The sequence below is a fragment of the Lethenteron reissneri genome, chromosome 34 (genome assembly GCF_015708825.2).
Source record: "Lethenteron reissneri isolate LAM-NWPU_2019-01 chromosome 34, ASM1570882v1, whole genome shotgun sequence".
In the NCBI taxonomy this organism is placed as follows: domain Eukaryota; kingdom Metazoa; phylum Chordata; class Hyperoartia; order Petromyzontiformes; family Petromyzontidae; genus Lethenteron; species Lethenteron reissneri.
Window position 1 is genome coordinate 8,470,343 of NC_083812.1, and position 20,860 is coordinate 8,491,202.

Here is a 20,860-nt window from a genome sequence, read left to right on the forward strand (position 1 = left end):
ATGTTGTATACAGTATATAGATTCAGAGAATTGGGCATATAACTAATATATTCTTGCGTATGACAGCAATATGGGCCGGTGTTACAAGCTAATGTCGAGGTCTGCTAGCCACGAGAGGGCTTCAGGAAAGTGTTCGTGTGGTTTTGCAATTTCTCCGATGAAGGACCGCAGACGACATCACTATGAGCTATTACAGTATATAGAGTAGTATATATCATGAAACAATTAAAATAAACCCAAAGGGTACGGCACAGAGGGTGCACACAATCTAATGTGACTTTTTTAACCGCATCGCATCGCAACAAGAAGATCAAATTACCAGGCAACTTTAACAGTGAGAGGAGACGAGCATGTGAAAGCAGGAGTGAGCACACAGAGTGGCGTGGTGATTGAGTGGCATGGTGAGTGGCATGGCGAGTGAATGTGAGTGGTGTGGTGAGTGGCATGGCGAGTGAATGTGAGTGGTGTGGTGAGTGGCATGGTGTGAGTGGTGTGGTGAGTGTGTGAGTGGCATGGTGATTGAGTGGCGTGGTGAGTGTGAGTGGTGTGGTGTGAGTGGTGTGGTGTGAGTGTGGTGGTGAGTGTGTGAGTGGCATGGTGATTGAGTGGCGTGGTGAGTGTGAGTGGTGTCAGTGGGATGGTGTGAGTGTGGTGGTGAGTGTGTGAGTGGCATGGTGATTGAGTGGCGTGGTGAGTGTGTGAGTGGCATGGTGAGTGTCAGTGGCATGGTGAGTGAATGTAAGTGGTGTGTGGTGAGTGGCGTGGTGTGAGTGGTGTGGTGAGTGTGTCAGTGGCATGGTGAGTGAATGTAAGTGGTGTGGTGAGTGGCGTGGTGTGGTGAGTGTGTCAGTGGCATGGTGAGTGAATGTAAGTGGTGTGGTGAGTGGCGTGGTGTGAGTGGTGTGGTTAGTGAGTGAGTGGCATGGTGATTGAGTGGCGTGGTGAGTGTGAGTTACATGGTGAGTGAATGTGAGTGGCGTGGTGAGTGGCGTGGTGTGAGTGGTGTGGTGTGAGTGGCGTGGTGAGTGTGAGTGGTGTGGTGTGAGTGGTGTGGTGTGAGTGTGGTGGTGAGTGTGTGAGTGGCATGGTGATTGAGTGGCGTGGTGAGTGTGAGTGGTGTGGTGTGAGTGGTGTGGTGTGAGTGGTGTGGTGTGAGTGTGGTGGTGAGTGTGTGAGTGGCATGGTGATTGAGTGGCGTGGTGAGTGTGTGAGTGGCATGGTGAGTGTCAGTGGCATGGTGAGTGAATGTAAGTGGAGTGGTGAGTGGCGTGGTGTGAGTGGTGTGGTGAGTGTGTCAGTGGCATGGTGAGTGCATGTAAGTGGTGTTGTGAGTGGCGTGGTGTGAGTGGTGTGGTTAGTGTGTGAGTGGCATGGTGAGTGAATGTGAATGGTGTGGTGAGTGGCGTGGTGATTGAGTGGCGTGATGAGTGTGCGAGTAGCGTGGTGAGGGTGTAAATTATGTCTCCCCAGAAGTTGCATGTCCCCTGCAACTGGAACAGCAGCATCAGCAGCCAAACTCCTGAGCAGCAGGGGTCATGCGTGGCCGCTCCTGCCTGCAGCAGCCGGCAATTGCGAAAGAAATGAGAGAGAGAGAGAAAAAAAACACCCTTCGGGGTGTGGAGGAAGGCAAAAAATGTGGGGAGGGCTCTGGTGTATGCGTGTGTGTATGTTACACACACGGCCGTGTTGAGCAAGGGAGAGGTAAGGCAGTAGACAGCTGATTGTTGTGGGGGGTGGCGTGGAGGGTGGGGGGGTGTTGGTGGAGTTAGTCGCAGTGGTGTAAGGAGTGGACCGTGCGTGAATTTTTTTCAGCTGAAGTTGCGGTTGGAATTTAAAAAAAAAACCCTACAGTATATATATACACACGCTGGTGCTTCGCGAGAGAATCCTTCAGCAGCCGTACGGGCCGTGGGCTTGGGCAGAGCACGCTCTATAGCGCGAAGAACAAGCCAAGAGGAAAGGAAGAAGAAGGAACGGAGGAGGAAGAGGAGCAGTGTAGGCGGCTGCACTGAGTGCACAAAGAAGTAGGCGCTGCTCCTGCTGCTGCTCCTGCTGCTGCTGCTGTGTTGTTGGACGATTCAACGAGACGCGCGTCTCGGGCTGCGTGGTGGGCTGGCGGATCAGCAAGAGCCGCCTTGGAGAGCGACGCGCGTGTCTCGAGACAATGACAGCGGCGGTGGCGGTGGTAGCAGTTGCGTGACAACGACAATGGGAGAGCGTCAGGGCGCAAACATCCACCCACCACCCACCCACCCCCATCATCACCACCACCAACCCTGCGGATCTCCCTCTTGTGCTGCTGAGTGAGTAGTTGCAGCAGCGGCAGCGGCGGCGGCAGCGATGTGAACGAAGGGCAAAGAACGCGCCCGAGCCACACTCTGTGCACGACGCCGCTGCTGCTTGTCGTGTCGCCCCCAACCAAGCCGATACTTTTACGAACGCCGCAACTTGTCTGCATCACCCCAACCACCAAGCAAGAGTGCGTCCGGTAAGACGTTTCTATTGCATTGCTTCAACCGGCCTTTGTTCCGTAAGGTTAAGTTACTTGTTGCCACACCCCCCCCCCCCCACACATACTTTTTTAGGCGCTGTTTGTTCCTTATGCTCGCACGAACCTCTCCAATCGGCACGGTGGGCTACTTACGGCGCGAAAGAAGTTCAACGCATTTCGTGACTGCAGGGATTCATCTTCTTGGTTCTTTCGGTAAAGTCACGTAGAAGGGAAATAATAAAATAATTATTATTATAATAACACATAATAAAATAATTCTCACGACGTTTCGGCCACAACGCAAGCAGCCGTCCTCAGATGAAGACCAGCTCTGTCGGGGAGACAGCTACATTATGTTTTATTTTGTTTATTATTTTTTTATTTTATTATTTCCCTTCTACGTGACTTTACCGAAAGAACCAAGAAGATAAAGTTCAACGCACGTGTGTGTGTGTGTTTGCGTTCGCTCTTGCGATCCTATCTCACGGTGGATTAATTTCAGTCGTGGCCAGGATTCGTGTGTCCGGCATTCCACATCCAGCCGAACTCAAGTCTGTCGGTGATGGGTTAATTCATTCCTGCGCGAAACCTAATATGCTGCATGTGTTTATTCTCAGCATCATGTGCACGTCTGTCGGCGTATATGGAGTACACTCTGTATCACGCAGTTTAGGGTGCTGCTTGTAAATGTTTACTTGCCTGGCAATCTAAATTACTCATTCACGGTTAAAGTCCTTCTAGGGATGTTTAGGACTGTACTGTACTCCTCTTTGGTCAAACGTCATTGCCCTTATTTCTGAATTTGACCAAAGTGAACGCGATAAAGAAAGTAATGCATCGTTTCAAATTAAACGTTCAGTTTGTTTCCAAAAGTATTTATTAAACTGTTCGTTGTAAACAAAAGTTATCGATTTATACCATGTTAGGATATATTATTGTACGTGGTTCTTTTTCGTATTTAATTTTAACACAGTACGTCTCAGAATCTGAATTTATTTACACTGGAGAAATCCGATGAACTATGAAGCTCTTTTTTCACAGATGTCCAGTAGTTTCACAGATGTACAGTTTTCTTGGTTCTTTCGGTAAAGTCACGTAGAAGGTAAGTAATAAAATAATAAAAATAAAACATAAAATAATTCTTACGACGTTTCGGCCACAACGCAAGCAGCCGTCCTCAGGTGAAGACCAGGTCTGTCGGGGAGACAGCGTCTGAATGTCTCCCCGACAGACCTGGTCTTCACCTGAGGACGGCTGCTTGCATTGTGGCCGAAACGTAGTGAGAATTTTTTTATTATGTTTTATTTTTTATTATTTTATTACTTCCCTTCTACGTAACTTTACCGAAAGAACCAAGAAGATGAATCCCTGCAGTCACGAAAGCTTTAAATCTAGATGTACAGTCGTTTCGCAGACGTTTCGGTCATATTTAGCGTGGGCTTTCTTGCACTGTTTAAGGGCTCTCCAGATCTGCCTCCTATCAGAAGGCTCTTCTGCCAGCAGTGGCATTGGCGAGCAATTGCAGAGCTGCACCTTCATCGTTTACCTTTTTACATATTTGGTCACGAAGATTTGCACTCATCGTTTTTTTTCTCTCTCGCTTTGCTCACACCTTAGCATTTTATCCAAGTTTTCCCCTTATAGAAGGTATTCTCAATAATCTCTGACACAAAGGAAACATTGAATACCCTGTATTTCAAAATAATGGGTCCCCAACTATACATTTAGAGACGTCCAATTGAACTCACACTGATAAATATATGCGATACACTGTTTATCTCTCTTCACACGTTGCATCTCACCTCAGTTTTTCCTGATAAAAAAAAGAAAATAGTCTTCACCCGATTAAAAATAATGATTTGCCAATCGACTTGGTTGTGCATTACAAATTAATAGCAAACACATGACGCCCAACTGCTTAAATTAGACACACAATCAAGTTTACACTTGTCATATATACCTTCGTGTATAGAAACAACTGATGTGGTACGTATGTAACTGCAGTCCTGTACGGTTGTTCTATTGTTAAACTGTCCAGAAAAAATGTGCATACTGGCTGTGTGCACATTTTACGCAGCAAATGCGTTTTTGAGCACGTTCGAAATACGTGTAAGTTCGCTACTTTGCGTTCAGGGTTGCGACTATAAGCGGAACAAAGCAAAAGTGTACAGCTCCAAGTAGCTCAAGGGGCATCGGATTCATGAATTAATAGAGATGCACCAACTATGAACTCGGAATTCAGATATAACAAACATTAGAAGTGCATTAACATAAATCTCTCTCTCATCTCTGCTTTATCTGAAGCTGTCTTCTCTCATCTCTGTCTCTTGGCTACACAACTCCCATTTCCATACATTTCTCTTTCATCTAGCGATGTATTGAAAGAGGGAAAGAGCCCAAAAATCTGTTTTTCTTAGGGCCCCCAATCGGCCAGTACCACCACTTTTTGCGTTATAACAACCATATGTCAAATGTGGCCTTCTGACGGTCTTACATCCACGTGTGCTTGGCAGCTCGGCACAGACACAATCAGAGCAGACCACCTGCTAGTGCATATGTCGCGGGATTCCAAGTCACGAACTCCTTCTTCCAAGGGAGGATACTCAAACGATGAGCCTCACAACACTGCCAGAGTACCATCGGTAATTGGTGTTCAAGGAAAGGGCAGTCTGGAATACAACACTCGCAGTCCACAGCAAGTGGTAGAACGCTCAATATTTGGTGGGATTCTCCAAGCCTGCTCTGAGTCAACACATTCGTTAATGACGCTGCCGTAAAAGAAAGAAACATACATCATCATCATCACTATCCATGGGCAGATAGCCCAGAGGTGTACACTGCACATTTTGTCGTTTGTTTAAATTTCCTTTGGCTTGTGCCAATATGCTCAAGTAGTGCACATCTTTTCTGGCACCAAAACATATATAGTGGCCCGACATTCGGGGCAATAATCCTTTTCCATTGCATCCATTTGCCTTGTAGAAGGGGCATTGCCCCAACCGTCACGTTAAACAGCATACCTGTCCCCCTTTAGGGCAGCGTTGTCGATGAATGCGTTGAGTTATTGGCATTCGTGGTTGTGAATCACTGACAATACAGTTTCGGAAAAAAGGTCATTCTTTTTTTTGACACTTGCTGCTGTGTATTCATTGTGACTGCTAGGGCAAAACTGGTGTTTCAAGATAGCAATGTGTGGCGGTATTTCCAGTTGTAATTGAAGAATTACAATAAATTGTTACATTGTCCCTTGTTTATTGCTTGTCAGAGTCAGACGGCCTGTACGAGATATCTTGTATAGGTTGCATGGTAAATTGTTTCCACATTCCAACATTGTGAGTCAAAAAGTTACTTTATTACCGTGTATGCTGTATTGTCTTACATATGTCTGCCCGTGACCACATCGGCCAGAATAGACCTGATCTTGTCAGATCTCTACAAGCAAAAGAGGCCATGGGTCGACGTGGGGTACGGACGAGGGGAGTGCAGAAACATAATTCACTGTATTGTTCTGTACTGCCATGTTTCCACACGCATGGCTCCCCGCCTTAACTAAACTCCCACTGATCTGTGTGGTGAAGTATGTGCTGAAGCAGCACCTACAACCCACACACCACTGTAAGGTCCTCATCTAGCACTAGATTAACAAAAGGGCTGCACATACGAAGCTTTTCCCGAGTGTGTTTGGCACTTTATCTACAATGATAGAGCAGGCTTTTCAAATAAACTACAAAAGTGTACACTATGAGACCTCCTTAAACAGTGGCAAAATATAGTGGTAGGTGTTTACCCTTTAAACTGGTACAAAACTGACACCTTTATACAAGGCATCATGTTTGCAATAACCACAACACAAGCAGTCAAAATGCAAACAAAAAGAAACAACTCTGATAATGATAATGATATGCACTGTCCAAACAAGATGCATTGTATAAAGGTGTCAGTTTATTTTACCAGTTTAAAGGGTAAAAACCTACTACTAAACTACAAAAGTGTTTCCCATATATGGTATAGTGAAAGAAAATTTAACTAAGCAGCTATTGTAAAGTACGGTTTATTGTGCTTTGTGAACCCACTGATGGATTAAGAACTGGATGGTGGCTGTTTCACCATATTTCACCATTATGGCGAGTATGGGTTGAAGGGGCGGTCCAGGGCCAGTCCAAATATGGGAGTGTTGCAGCGTTCAATAAAACGATTAAATTAGTAATTAACCAAATGCGAACTCACAACATGTATATTTGATTATTAACATTACATTTCTGAATCATTGAACATTGCACATTCATGACTTAAAGCTTTCGTGACTGCAGGAATTCATATTATTTGGGTCTTTCGGTAAAGTCACATAGATAGGTTCAAAGACATTTTTGTTTGTTATTTCCTTTGAACCTATCTACGTGACTTTACCAAAAAACCCAAAGAATATTGCACATTCAGTTATTCAAAGCTTCACACACAGTTAGATTTGAAAAAAAAATCCATTTAAAAGCAATCAAATAATTTTGTTCTGAGTAATAGGCCAAATTATGTGCTACGCAATGACATTTAACAGTACATTTAGTTATGGCGGTGTGGTATTGCGTCTAGAATTATATATTGGCTGTAATGCTACCACACTCTCAATATTAATTAAAGAACCACACTTCACGGGAGTACATGTTCACTTATCTTGCCAGATACATAAAACCGCATGCCTTTAAATGCTTGCATCAAACTTAATGGGCGAGTTACATATACTCTAGTGTGTGACAATGGGGCACACACACTCAGCTTGTGACATACGATATCTTGGCAGTGGATGGAATTTGACCACGGGAGATGACCACACCAAAATCAAGGTGCAGTAGCAAGTTATTACTATATTTGCATTGCTGTTTGTATTCCAATGTGCAACACTGTTCAGATCGCACTGATATATGGGACAAAGCGCTGAACATGGGAGGGTCAGCAAGGGCAGCATTATTGCTTCGTGGTTGTCGAGCATAGATCTCTCTATATTTGGCCGTGACTTTGAGCAGATCTCCAACCGCAAAAGTTCCAAGGAGACGTGTGTGCATTGTTTTAAAATGTAGATCTATGCATGATTACCTAATGTTGAAGTGAAACTGACTTGTTTTAAAGTGTGTATGAAGATTTGGGTTAGCTCTATGACATGATGCATACCAAGAACAGTCCCATAATTTGTTCGTATTTTGCCTTATAATTATAAAAAAAAAATGTGTCCACATCTGCAGTAGTATATATCATGGGCAGTGAGTGGATTTTGAGACGTTAAATGCAATGCTAGAAAGCTTTGACATTGTCACGGATTTCTACGTTTAAAAATTAAACAAGTGTGTTTCCTTGAATAGTTTAAACATTCCGTTACAAAACATTGTGGGTGGACATTGGGACCATGCAAGCTAGCCTTTCTCAGAAATCATACAAAGTCCAGCTGGCCGAATGAGGGTTGTTGCCACCCCACATCCAGAACTGTACTGTAATTGTTCCCGTTATTGGGGTATGATTGTGTGTGAGTTTGTGTACGCAAATCCCAGTCGTTTAGTCCAAGCTCAGCTTGTGTGTTTTTTTTATTTTCCTCTTTTAATCAGATCATAAGCTGACGGATGGTTCCAGTGGGTGGGCTACCTTATACAGGACACAAAGTGCAACCTAATCATTGTGTTGCGACAGTGACACAAGCAGGGCTCACAAGTAAGTCAACTCCCTGTATTTAAGCAAGAGATGTGTGAAAAACCGCATTCTTTGTACAAATTCAGTCATTTATTTGTTCTATTCCATGTAAGGGCCTTAAGCGACATTTGCATGTTCCAACATTGATTTTAATATATCATTTTTTATTTCTCTGTGTAATAATTGGATATCTGTGCTTGGAATGGTACACTTGGCTAAGATAGTGTTGTTATACAAACTGGTGCTTTTCATTTCTGGCTCAATGTTAACATTCACGTATTTATCATGACCAGATTACAGTTGAATGTGTTTCAGCTATATTGCACGAGTAAGGCCAAGTAAAGTGTGTGTGAAGTGAACTGCCAAATGCACTGTTGTACACACCAATGAGATGCAGTGTTATTTGTAATATGCACTGTAGTACACACCAACACAATCAAATAATTTTCATACATTAAATTTCAGTATTTTTTGTGCTGCTTTTCATAATATAAATTGATAAAGCTCTTGAGTTCAGCACTAATTATAACATAACATATCCGCTCTGCTGATAGCCACTGCATAGAAAATGCCATATGTCAGTTTTGAATGTAATGTCAACTTAATGTTTAATTTTAAGAGTGTTTTTTTCTGGTCTCTATATATCACTCTCCCCAGCCCATATTATCTCTTGGTCTTGAAGCACATTTTCCCGTAGCTGCTGTTAACATTATTTTGCTGGGATCTACATCATTGAATCGAAATGCCTTCAAGAGCATAGCTCCTTGGGCACATGTCTGATGGCTTGGTGAATGACGAACAAGACGAAGAATGAGAACCAGAATTAAGCACTTCATCGTTCTTCTGCTCATTGCCGTCCTGGTCATCATAGAAAAGGAAAACCATGTCATTTCAAGGTGAGTGAATGTGTGCTGCATCAGAATGCCTCTTCTCACAATGCTGCAGGGGTGAATTTCACTTCTCACTTTGGGAAGATTGATGGCTCTACCAAGCACCCCGAAACACAACAATAGATATATATTTTAAGTGTTTGCTTTGTTTTTTTGGCTGAAGGCCATGTCAGTTGGGAGCTAACACACTTGCCGTTGTCTTTGAGTGCAAGGACCACCAGTTTGGAAAAGCAATCTTGACTTCAAGGCTTGAGCTCGAACCAACAGATCACCATGCCGTTTTCGAGCAAGCCATCGCTCAGAAGGAATGCTAAAGCTAGTTTCTCTGTGTGCATGCGGTTGTCAAAGAACCAATGGTGCTCTTGCAATAAAGGCCAATTACCCTGTTCTGCACGTATTTCCCTATGCGGTATTGTATGTAACATTTTGGGGGGGGGGGGCATCTTATAATGTGGTAGGTGTGTGCGTGTGACCAGACTTGTATAATTGTATTAACATCAGACACAAGTTCGGGGTGTGCCTTACTTTCCCGAGTGTCTTATAATCCAGTGAATGTGGTAATGTACGTGTTGTCCTTTACCTCAGAACATCGTAAATGGGAAATTTTTTGTTTATCTGTAATGCCGTAAAACTACAGTACATTCTATCCAATTACGGCAAACTCTCAATTCCAAATTAATTACACGCATTTTTATTCATTTTAACATTTTTTTGCTTTTAGCAGATTAGTCCAACTGAGCCACATGATGATAATTTGCGACGAAAGCACGTGGCCTCTATGGTGGGTTAGATTGGTAATCACAGGCATATTTTCAAACGTAATTTTATAAGAATATTGCCACAAAGTGTCCGGCTCTTGTGGTGTTACTATAATCCCCAAAGTCCCAAAATAACCTGTCGTCCAAAACAACAACAACACTCTCAATTCATAATGTTTTCTTCAAACGACTCAATAAATCAAATTACGTGATCTACGTTGTAGAACATGCTCCTTTTAGCTCAATCCATTTGTCATACCCTCAGAGGTAGCTACAACTGAATCGAATGCACACCTCAATATTTGAAATGTTTTTTTTTATGCTGGCTCAGGAGCCCGATATAGACATTAGACCCCTTGCATGAACGTTATAACACAAATATACCGTTAGGTTTTTTCGGTAAAGTCACGTAGGTAAAAAAATAAAATTAAAAGTTAATAAAAGTAATAATGGAAATAAAATAAAATAATAAATCACGACGTTTCGGAGGCAACACAAGTCTCCGTCATCAGGTGGGACCGTCACAGCTAAAATTACTGCATCAACACAATTCGTCATTGTACGTTTTAACTTTGATTTAAATATAAGAATGTCATATGTACCAGTGAGGGTTTTTGGCATTTTAATTCCACGTGCTGGATACATGAATCTATCAAGAAACAAAGACGGCTGAAGGGTGCATTCAAGATATAAGCAAGAGCAAAACAAAAGTATTTTACAACAAGTTTGCTCAACAAAATAACAAGGTCATGGAGGGGCAAGGCAGGAAAATTTAAAATAACAGCTATACCTAGTGGAAGATGTTAGTTACACTCGATCTACGATGAGCTCTACGTCCAATTGAGAAGCATTATATACAGGAATGTGATGACCAGGTCAGAGCATTTCTCTCTTCAAATTGGGAGAAATCTTCCTCGAGTGAACACCACTTCACAGCAGAGCAAGCATCATTTGCCTGATTGCATGCACAGTCCATGCTGATTATAATTCTCAAAATGGAGCAATCTATTTAAACAATCCCATAAAAAATAACGCGATATAAACCCAAAAACGTTGATTATGAATAATATCGGTCGCGAAAGCCTTCGTGTTAAACCAAAATCCCATAAAAAAAACCTCCATTGTAAATATTCAGGCTCAATCTGATTCAATTAAATATTCTTGAGGATCTCTTTCTCACTTCTTCTCCAATGCTCCCACCACCGTCGAGAAATCACTTTCCCCAGCCATCGATGTTACCGGCTCCCTTGCCCCTATTCAAATCCGAGCTCAGAATCAGTCACTTCTCCTCTATCTCCCAATGTCTTTCTATTCATAAAATAAACGATGTCTAATTTTCCAGAATTCCCACGTCCCACTGTTTTGTACAGCATCTTGAGATTCAGTTTTGAATTTCTACGTGAGGCAAATCTAAATTGTATTGTATTTTATTGTGAAACGTTTGAGCCCCATGACTTCAATTGTACTTAGTTACCTTGTAAATAAGAATAGAGTAATCTACAAGTGCATGTTTCTGACAGATGGTTAAATTTTGATTATAACACACTGCCATTCATTGCATTTTTTTATTGAAATGAAAATGGCCAAAGTACACGTTTTAATTGCTTACATTTTTTAAACATACTAATTATTTTTTTACCATTCTGCTTTTGCTAAATCCTTTATGGAATGTATAGGTCATAAAATAAACTATTTTCATCATTGACGTACGGATGCCTTTTATACTGTGCATGTCTTACCTTGTGATTTTTATTGTGATATGTAATGTATGAAACATTGCTGACCTATACTTATCAAAGTCTGCGTGACATTTTTAACAATTCAGCTTGACAGTTTCAACTGGCTTTTCCTTTTTTGAGCAATTTCCGTCCAAATTGCACCATTCATACTTCATGAAGCATTATACTGAAGGGAACATGAAAACTTTAACATCATGCTCATAATTCTCTTCGTAACATTTTCTAATAACACCGCTTTACCATTTCTGTTTTTGTGCAGGGTCACGGAAAAGTTATCTGAAAATTCCATCAGTGGTAAAGTGTTTTCATACAATGAGCCGAATTCCAGGAGTATGGCGTCTCAAAACTCATCTTTGTCCACCGCTGCTGTATCGATGACCAACGACGCAAGCTCACCGAGACCTCGAGCCGACAGAAACGGCACGGTCAGGGCGGCACGCCGCCTCGCGCCGCATCAGACCAACGTGTCGTCCGTTCCGCCGAAGCCCAGCAGGAAGCACATCGTGCTGCTCACCACCACGAGGACGGGCTCCTCCTTCATTGGCGAGTTCTTCAACCAACACAAGGGGATGTTCTACCTATTCGAGCCGTTCTGGCACGTGGAGCGCACCGTCAAGCTGGCGGGGCCCTACACGGCCAGCGCCACCGCCCTGTCCATCGTGTACCGCGACGTCCTGCGGCAGCTGCTGCTGTGCGACGTCCCGTCGCTCGAGGGCTTCCTGGAGCCCCCGCCGCAGGAGCACGTGACGGGCGCGCTCTTCCGCCGCGGCTCCAGCCAGGCGCTGTGCGAGGAGCCGGCGTGCGGCGGCGGAGTCGGTGGCAGGGCCAGCAGCAGCAGCAGCACGGGGAGTACGCGCGAACGCTTCCCGTGCCGCATGCGCCGCTGCGAGGCTCTAAACCTGACGCTGGCGGCGCAAGCCTGCCTGCTCAGGGAGCACGTGGCCATCAAGACGGTGCGCATCCGAAACCTGCCCACGCTGAGGGCAGTCGTCGATGACCCGCGGCTTGACGTCAAGGCAAGTGCAGCACATCGCCCCCCCCCCCCCTACTGGCAGACTCATGCCCATTGGAAGGCCGGCGCTGTGCCACAACTGCCAAGGCATTTAACCACCCCACGAATGCAAATCTGCGTTATGTGATCAGGTGGATTTTATACTATGAACTTTGTCGCTTTAAACCTGACTTGGGAGTGGAGGCGGGGAGCCCACTTTGGGATCAATAAAATGAGAAGCACTTTGTGGCAAATTCACAATTGTCCTGTGGACAAAACCGGCTCTCGCTAAATAAACACTTAATTTTCACCACTCTCTATAATTCTACACGTTCACAATGTCATGCTGTTTGCTACTCGACTATAAGACACTGACGTGGAGATGCACTTTGCCATGAATTTCTCAGATAATCCAGCTGGTGAGAGATCCACGGGCCGTGCTGGCCTCTCGCATGGTGGCCATGCCAGGGCAGTATGAGGCCTGGGAGAAGTGGAAGCTGACCGGGGCCAAGCCAGACGACCTGGACATCAGCCGCATCAAGAACACCTGCGACAACATGAAAATCACAGCAGAGGTTGGCTGGCTTCACCTCGTCTCTCCTGGATCATTCACGTGGGGAGATCACTTCTTCCTTTGCTGCTCCCCAAAACTAGAACACTCTCTCCCTGGCCGTTTACCTTACTGAATGACAATTTTCACGAGTAATATTCCTGCAAATATTGCGGTGTGTGATTAATCTCTATTACTTTATTGCAAGCCTCTTACATTACCATCATCCACATCAACCATGTTCAGACCACTGCTGGATGAAGGCCTCACCAAGCCATCACCTTCTCCCACAATTCTGCAATGTAATAATCGCCCGAGTCTCTTCTTAACAATACGCGAAAATGCCTCTTTGACCGCCCCCTTCACTACTGCTGGCTATTGTTGTTCCCATTCCTGTACAGCATGCACAGATAATTTCGTGATGTCTTCCTTTCTGAACCCACGTTATATTTGCACGACATGTGTTCTCGACACGTCAAATGATACGGAATCAAGCTGTGAGCTTATTTGCCCGAAGATATAAAGGAAGATTAATTTCACCCATCCTCTGAGCTGAACATTATCTGGACACTGCCGCATTCAACTGAAACCAAATGATCCTGTTGAACACTGCTTCTTTAATACGTATATTCACAGTATAAAATACATATTCGGTACTGTATTCTCAACGTTAAAAATATTTATTTTATGCCACATTATTTTATCGACAATATGTAACTATGAAACTACGATGAGACAAATACTAAACACTACAAATGAGACGAAATTAATTGTTTCTTGAATGACTCCAAACACTAACACTGTTGGGGGAGGGACAACATCGCTATATGCCCTCTCTCCACCCGTAGCGCAGAGAAATAGATGGCGAAGAGTTAAAACAGCCCTGCAATTACTCGCTCATACCACTGTTGGCATATAAAGATTCCTCCACTAGACAGCACTTGTCGAGGGTATTTGGCCTAATCTTCCATGCCGGCCAGTCATTTGATAGTAAGTAAGAGCACCCACACTTTACCCCACCACACACGTCCTTCCAATCGATTTCGACGTACCCCATTTATACTGCTGGCACGGGGAGATGCCCGCACTCATTCACATTCTCTTGAGAGCGAACGCCTTCCATCAGCAGCAGCGTGTCTCAACGCGGTCGCATGCCGACAACCTCGCGCCGACCCTGTGATCTCGCCGCCAGATGGGGTGGAGCGGCGGGCAGTGGCTGCGCGGGCGCTACATGCTCGCGCGCTATGAGGACGTGTCGCGGGAGCCGCTCGCCAAGGCGCAGGAGATGTACCGCTTCGCCGGCGTCGACATGGATGCCTCCGTGGTGCGCTGGATCGAGAGGAACACGCGCGCCACCGAGCCCATGGTGGCCGTGAAGAGGGTGCTGGACATCGGTGACGTCTTCTCGACCGCGCGCAACTCGGCGAAGCAGGCGGAGCGCTGGCGCCTCTCCATCCCGTTTGCATTCGTGCAGGCCGTGCAGGAGGTGTGCGCCCCGACGTTGAGAATGTTTGGCTACCGCCTGGCCACAAGCGCCCTGGATCTCGCCAACATGAACGTCAGCCTCGTGGAGGAGCACATCCTTGGCGTGCCAACCTAGAGCAGAGTGGCAACCGCTGCCGCTGTTGCTGCTGCTGCAGAATGCCTGCCACCCGTTTGGTAATGTCTGAAGTTGTCGGAGATGACCGCAGCCATGGTTGGACATTACCATAATTCACACAGTGGAAAAAGACACTCTTCTCTAAGGACCTATGGCCATATGGCTGGACACCCTCCTCATTGATTACCATTTTATGGGCTGAGATCTGACCCACCATGATATAAGATCACAGCCAAATAATCTCCATCTAGGTTTGGCTTTTACACGCCAGCCCGATAGAAGTATGGGCCAAAGTAGCACTTTTTGGAAGCCTGAATTTATTTCCTGGCTTCAGCACTATAACTTTGGACCTGGCTAACCTTGATTAGTCATGTGAGATTGTACATAGGACCCACCCTGGCACACATATATTCTGTTTTGAAATGAGCTGAAGGGATCCATGTGGATATTTAATTCACATCTACCATCTGCTATGATGCATAGTGTTTACCTGTTAGCGGTTTATGAATGAGAGGTTGAAATCAAGGTTTCTTACGTGTGAAAACGTGCATATGTCAAAAAATATATTTAAATATATCTAATGAAAATCACAAAATTGTGAGTTTTTAGATTTATACCAAACATAGAATCAACAATTCAATACTCGAGTAAATTAATGAAAACTACATGTTGTTTGACACTGAAAACCTGACTTCCATTATCACTAAGACATTAATTTGTTATATTATCATTAAGCTACATGGGTCCCATGGTGGCAAAATGGCTCAGCACTCCAACCTCGTATCTGCCACCACTTTGTAGGTTTGAATCTAAGCAAAGCTTGCCGTGAATGGATGTGGTTTTCGAGTGCAGTTGGCTGACAGTCTCACCGCAGTTACAACTGACCACGTTTTGCATTTAATTTGGCTAAATTGCTGCTCTAAGAATCGAGGATATTGGTTTGAACAGCATGGGATGCACATTTATCTCTGTAGCTGGGCAGGTAGGAAAGTGCTGCCCCTATACTGTAGAAAATAGGTCAGTTCTGCAACATCTCCTTCTATGGACCATTCTCGAACATAAGAGGATGCAATGCTCTTCGAGATTTCAGAATGGGTTATTCGTCTCATGAAAAAGCACATTTGTAATAGATTCTTGGAAAAAGACAATAATGACATTAATTACCACATCAGTATCATGGGACCTCCTTTGCCAGTACCAAAATATGATAACGTTTTTCCCATTTTTTCTGGCAACAAAACAAAAGACACTAAAACACCATGTTTTTGTTTGAATTGTGACCACAAGAATTGTGGTTAATGCAGACATGATTCCTTGTAAAAGGTTTCAGTTTGGTGTTTTAGCGTCTGCCAGAAAAATGGGGGGAAACCTGTTATCATACAACATCAGTCCCACACTGAGACCAATTTATTTTGCATTTTGGACTCTGCTATTCTGGTGTGTAGACAAAAATAACCAGTGTCATTGTGTAAAACTATAACTAGGAAGCTAATGGGTTAGGAAATCCATGCTTAGTATGCAAACATGAAATGCATAAAATGACCTGCCATCAAAGACAGAAAGACAAATTAAGTCACGGGGTGACTGATGTTTGCTTGTTTGGCACAATCTTCACAATCACCCCATATCGATGTACTTTGACTATCTCTGGTATTTTCACAGTTGCAGCACATTATTACATTTTGGATTGCATTTTCTCGCAAAGAGGTGATATTGTAACATTGTATATGTTCGTGTGGTTGTCATATTTGTCCAAGAAACTCGAGAGAATGTGTAGTAATAATTATTTATTTACGTCGTGTATGTCATTGTTTTTGCTGGACACAACTGTATTTACATATTGAGACATTGCTTGCCTTCGCAGACGCAAGTTCACACTCAAATGCATGTTGACACAGCTTGGTAGCTTGGGAAGAGTTAATTTGCACCATCATTTAGACGCGATTCCAACAGAATTACTTTTGTTTCCATGTTACCAGTAGTGAGTGCTAGCGTGCCCGAGTGTAAATGATGGAGATATTTGATAATTACCCGCAGTTGACAAAGGTAAAGGATGACAACAACAAATTAAGATCGATGTGATAACTTTTCATTCCATTATGTACACGCGCATTGAATGTCATTGCTGCACCGCTGCAAATGTACTTAAGAAATGTTTTATATCTGCTGTGTGTGGATTAAAAAAAGGAATATGAATATCCAATGAATGATAATTATGGTTACAAAATTGTCTACTTTTTACAAAATTCATGGGGATAAAAAGTGACATGTTTCTTACAAAGTACAGCAACATACAGATAAAAGTAGCGTTGCCTGGATCGTATAGGGCAGGGGTCGGCAACCTACGGCTCCGGAGCCGCATGCGGCTCTTTACGGGCTGCTTCTTGACGATATGTACGTGAGTACAGTATGTACTCAGATGCATTGCGGCTCTTGAAATACTGAATTTTGTACCGAATTGGAAAGAAATGGCTCTTCTTGTTATTTTGGTTGCCGACCCCTGGTATAGGGGATGGGACGTTTCCACCTTGTGGGATGCTTAGTCTGCTTGCAATTAATCGGAAATGCATTGGATCAAGCACTTTGCTGGACAGAAATGACTGGTCCACCGACACGTGAGTTACATTGGTTGGTAGCTTCGGTTTCATGTGTGCGCCCCTGTGTGTTTGTGTGTGTGCAATTATGTGCGTGTGTACACACGCCATGTGTGCGTATGCATTTACGGTGCAACGTCACGTACGTGACTCGCTGGGCACTGAGATGCGGGCGGATAATGTTATGGTCAGATGCGTGAAGTTACACTGTACATCTTTATACAACAATGACTTTGTAACAATACGAACGTGCATTGGTCTGTTTCGTGTTGTGATTAAGACACTTGTATTAAATGCTGTGTACATGGAGCAATATACGGTATATGTATTCCACACAGTTTATCCAGTTTTACAAAAGCTAACAATGTCTGAATAATCACCCATAACACACAACCAGTAAGGATGTTTAATCTATTTTACGACATAGCAGCACAAGATATATATTTTAATGTTTGGATGTGCATCGCAGAAGGGAAGTTAATTTCTGTCATAACTTATGATTCGGGCATCGATGCAAATGCAAGTTCTTGCATAGAAAGATTGCAAGTCTACGATAATGTTCCCTAGCTTGTGGGTGCAGTTTGTCTTGATTACTTAATTCACGGTGTTGAGTTCATTTCATTGGTTTTTGTTCAGTGGTTGACAGTTCTGGGAGCAGGATAAGTAACACAGTGGTTTGTGCAGAATCAACTCGATTGAAAGCAACAGACGATGTAATTGTGACAAGTTCCCAATAAAATAAGGGGATGGTTAAACATGACATTGCATTGCATGGTGTGAGAATGTTAACATCTAAAGAAAATGGTTTACACTACAGTGTAAATATATACCCACCGTTTCTCTTCAGAATCGTGAGATGCGGTCACATTTAGCTTCTATATAAATTCAAATACAAAGTGTAATTTCACATACACCCCCATACTCCAGGTGAGACCAAAAATGTGGAAACGGGTCCAAAGTTTGCTTAACAAGTGCTGAAAGGCCAAGAGATGTATGTACTATAAAATATTTGATGTGTACATACAAAATAGTAGTATATTTAATTATTTAATTACCCAGAATGCTCCAGTACAGTACGTAGTTGTTATTTTTTTTGGCGTAGTTCTGTGGGCTGTAATACTGACTAGGAATAGCCCTGCATTTGAAAAGACTGCTTTGAGATGTTGAAAATGTTAATTCCATGCGCATAGTGAAGTAGTAGCTGTAATGTCACCTGTTACTTCATTTGAAATCTGACATGGGATATGACTTCAACACGAACTTGAGGCACGGGTGCAAAATAAATATTGGCATTTTGTCCAGCCATGAAGTACGTAATCTGACCATTTGTATTCTGCCCGTTAATACTCCTGGAAATAGGGAAATAACGATGTACACAAATCTGAAAAACTGTGAGCTTGAGACAGCCAGAGTGATGGACTGCAGAACGTGTGTGTGCACGAAGTGAAGAAAGGTACAGAGTTGCAAGCCCAATCACAATAATGGCATGTTTAGACAGGTCCTTAGAATACTAAATTACAAACTAAGATGTCAAGATCCTCCCAATTCAAACAAACACAGGGCTATACATCACATCTTGTTTACAGACCTCAGCAAGTGGTGTAATTCCACATTCTGGTGGCAGGGGTGAGTCTATGCATTTTACTTTCCTCAAAGGCCAGGAGTTGAACTCACAAACGTATCATTGTAGATGTCACAGTGATTCTGCAACATTGTTCTCCGTTCCTTGAATCATTTTTTATAAACTGTAAACCATTCTACTCGCCTCGCGAGTTCGCGTCGTTCATTTTGGTCGGAGTATATTTGCCGCCGGGACCTCAGGTTAAAGAGGCCCAACGCATGCTCGCCGACCAGATTCTAAGTGTGGAGCGAGCAAATCCAGATTCGATGGTTATTGTACTTGGCGAGTTTAACAAAGGTAATCTCAGCCACGAACTCCCCAAATACAGACAATTCATTAAATGCCCTACCAGAGAAGGGAACACTCTGGATCACTGTTACACTACAGTCAGTAGAGCCTACCACGCCGCCCCCAGAGCAGCACTGGGACACTCTGACCATGTCATGGTCCACCTAATTCCTGCATACAGGCAGAAACTAAAGCTCTGTAAACCTGCTGTGAGGACATTTAAACAGTGGACTAGTGAGGCTATAGAGGAATTGCGGGCGTGCTTGGACTGTACTGACTGGGATATGTTCACGACTGCTACCAATAGTCTGGATGAACTCACAGAGGCTGTGACGTCGTACATCAGCTTCTGTGAGGACTGCTGTATTCCGAACCCGCACCAGGGTGAACTTCAACAACAACAAGCCCTGGTTCTCAGCAAAGCTCAGAAGGTTGAGGTTGGAGAAGGAGGAAGCGTTTAGGAGTGGGGATAGAGACAGATTCAAGGAGTTGAAGAACAGGTTTAGCAAGGCGGTGAGAGAGGCTAAACGACTGTACTCAGAGAGACTAAAACACCAGTTCTCTGCTAACGACTCTGCTTCTGTCTGGAGAGGGCTCAGGCAGATCACCAACTACAAGCCCAGAGCCCCCCACACCACTAACGACTCCCGCCTAGCCAACGACCTGAACGAGTTCTACTGCAGATTTGAAAGACAATTGGACTGTCCTGAACTACCCCTTCCCACCCAAGAGGCCCCTATCCCACCCCACACTACAGAGACAACTATCTCCATTCAGGAGGGAGAAGTTAAAAAAACTTTTCAAGAGGCAGAACCCACACAAAGCAGCTGGGCCGGACTCTGTCTCTCCAGCCACCCTCAGGCACTGCGCGGACCAGCTGTCTCCAGTGTTCACCAACATCTTTACCACCTCCATGGAGACATGTCATGTACCAGCCTGTCTCAAGTACTCCATCATCATTCCAGTGCCCAAAAAGCCAAGGCCAACAGGATTAAATGATTACAGACCCATCGCCCTTACCTCCGTGGTAATGAAGTCTTTTGAGCGCCTGGTCCTGGCACACCTCAAAGCCATCACAGACCCTCTACTGGACCCCCTTCAGTTTGCCTACAGAGCCAACAGGTCTGTGGATGACGCAGTTAACATGGCCCTCCACTTCACCCTACAGCATCTGGACTCCACAGCATCCTACGCCAGGATCCTGTTTGTGGACTTTAGCTCGGCTTTTAACACCATCATTCCTAGCCTGCTTCAGGACAAGCTCTCCCTGCTGAACGTGCCAGACTCCACCTGCAGATGGATCACAGACTTCCTGTCTGACAGGAAGCAGTGTGTCAAACTGGGATCACAAGTTTCTGCCGCCAGGTCAATCAGCACCGGATCTCCTCAGGGCTGCGTCCTTTCCCCTCTGCTATTCACCCTGTACACCAACAGCTGCACCTCCAGTCACCAGTCTGTCAAACTCTTGAAGTTTGCGGACGACACCACCCTCATTGGGCTAATCTCTGATTGGGGTGAGTCTGACTATAGGAGGGAAGCTGACAACCTGGTGACCTGGTGTAGCCAGAACAACCTGGAGCTTAATGCTCTTAAGACCGTGGAGATGGTTGTGGACTTCAGGAAGAATACAGCCCCACTCACCCCCATCACCCTGTGCGACTCCCC

At 44.2% G+C, this 20,860-nt stretch overlaps 1 protein-coding gene across 1 annotated transcript; it reads left to right on the forward strand.

Moving 5' to 3' along the window:
- Positions 1-1,756: 1,756 nt before the first annotated feature.
- Positions 1,757-18,899, forward strand: LOC133350645 (carbohydrate sulfotransferase 3-like). The gene is made up of 6 exons (XM_061565244.1): positions 1,757-2,488; positions 8,083-8,185; positions 8,822-9,060; positions 11,811-12,567; positions 12,950-13,117; positions 14,285-18,899. Exons 3-6 carry the CDS (start codon positions 8,975-8,977, stop codon positions 14,690-14,692), a joined length of 1,419 nt encoding a protein of 472 aa, XP_061421228.1. The 5' UTR covers positions 1,757-2,488; positions 8,083-8,185; positions 8,822-8,974; the 3' UTR covers positions 14,693-18,899.
- The last annotated feature ends 1,961 nt before the right edge of the window (positions 18,900-20,860 follow it).

Coding starts and splice junctions, on each gene's coding strand:
- LOC133350645 (XM_061565244.1), top strand. CDS start 8,975: ATGAGAACCAGAATTAAGCACTTCATCGTTCTTCTGCTCATTGCCGTC. Junction 12,568..12,949: donor ACCCGCGGCTTGACGTCAAG/GCAAGTGCAGCA, acceptor TGAATTTCTCAG/ATAATCCAGCTGGTGAGAGA. Junction 13,118..14,284: donor ACATGAAAATCACAGCAGAG/GTTGGCTGGCTT, acceptor TCTCGCCGCCAG/ATGGGGTGGAGCGGCGGGCA.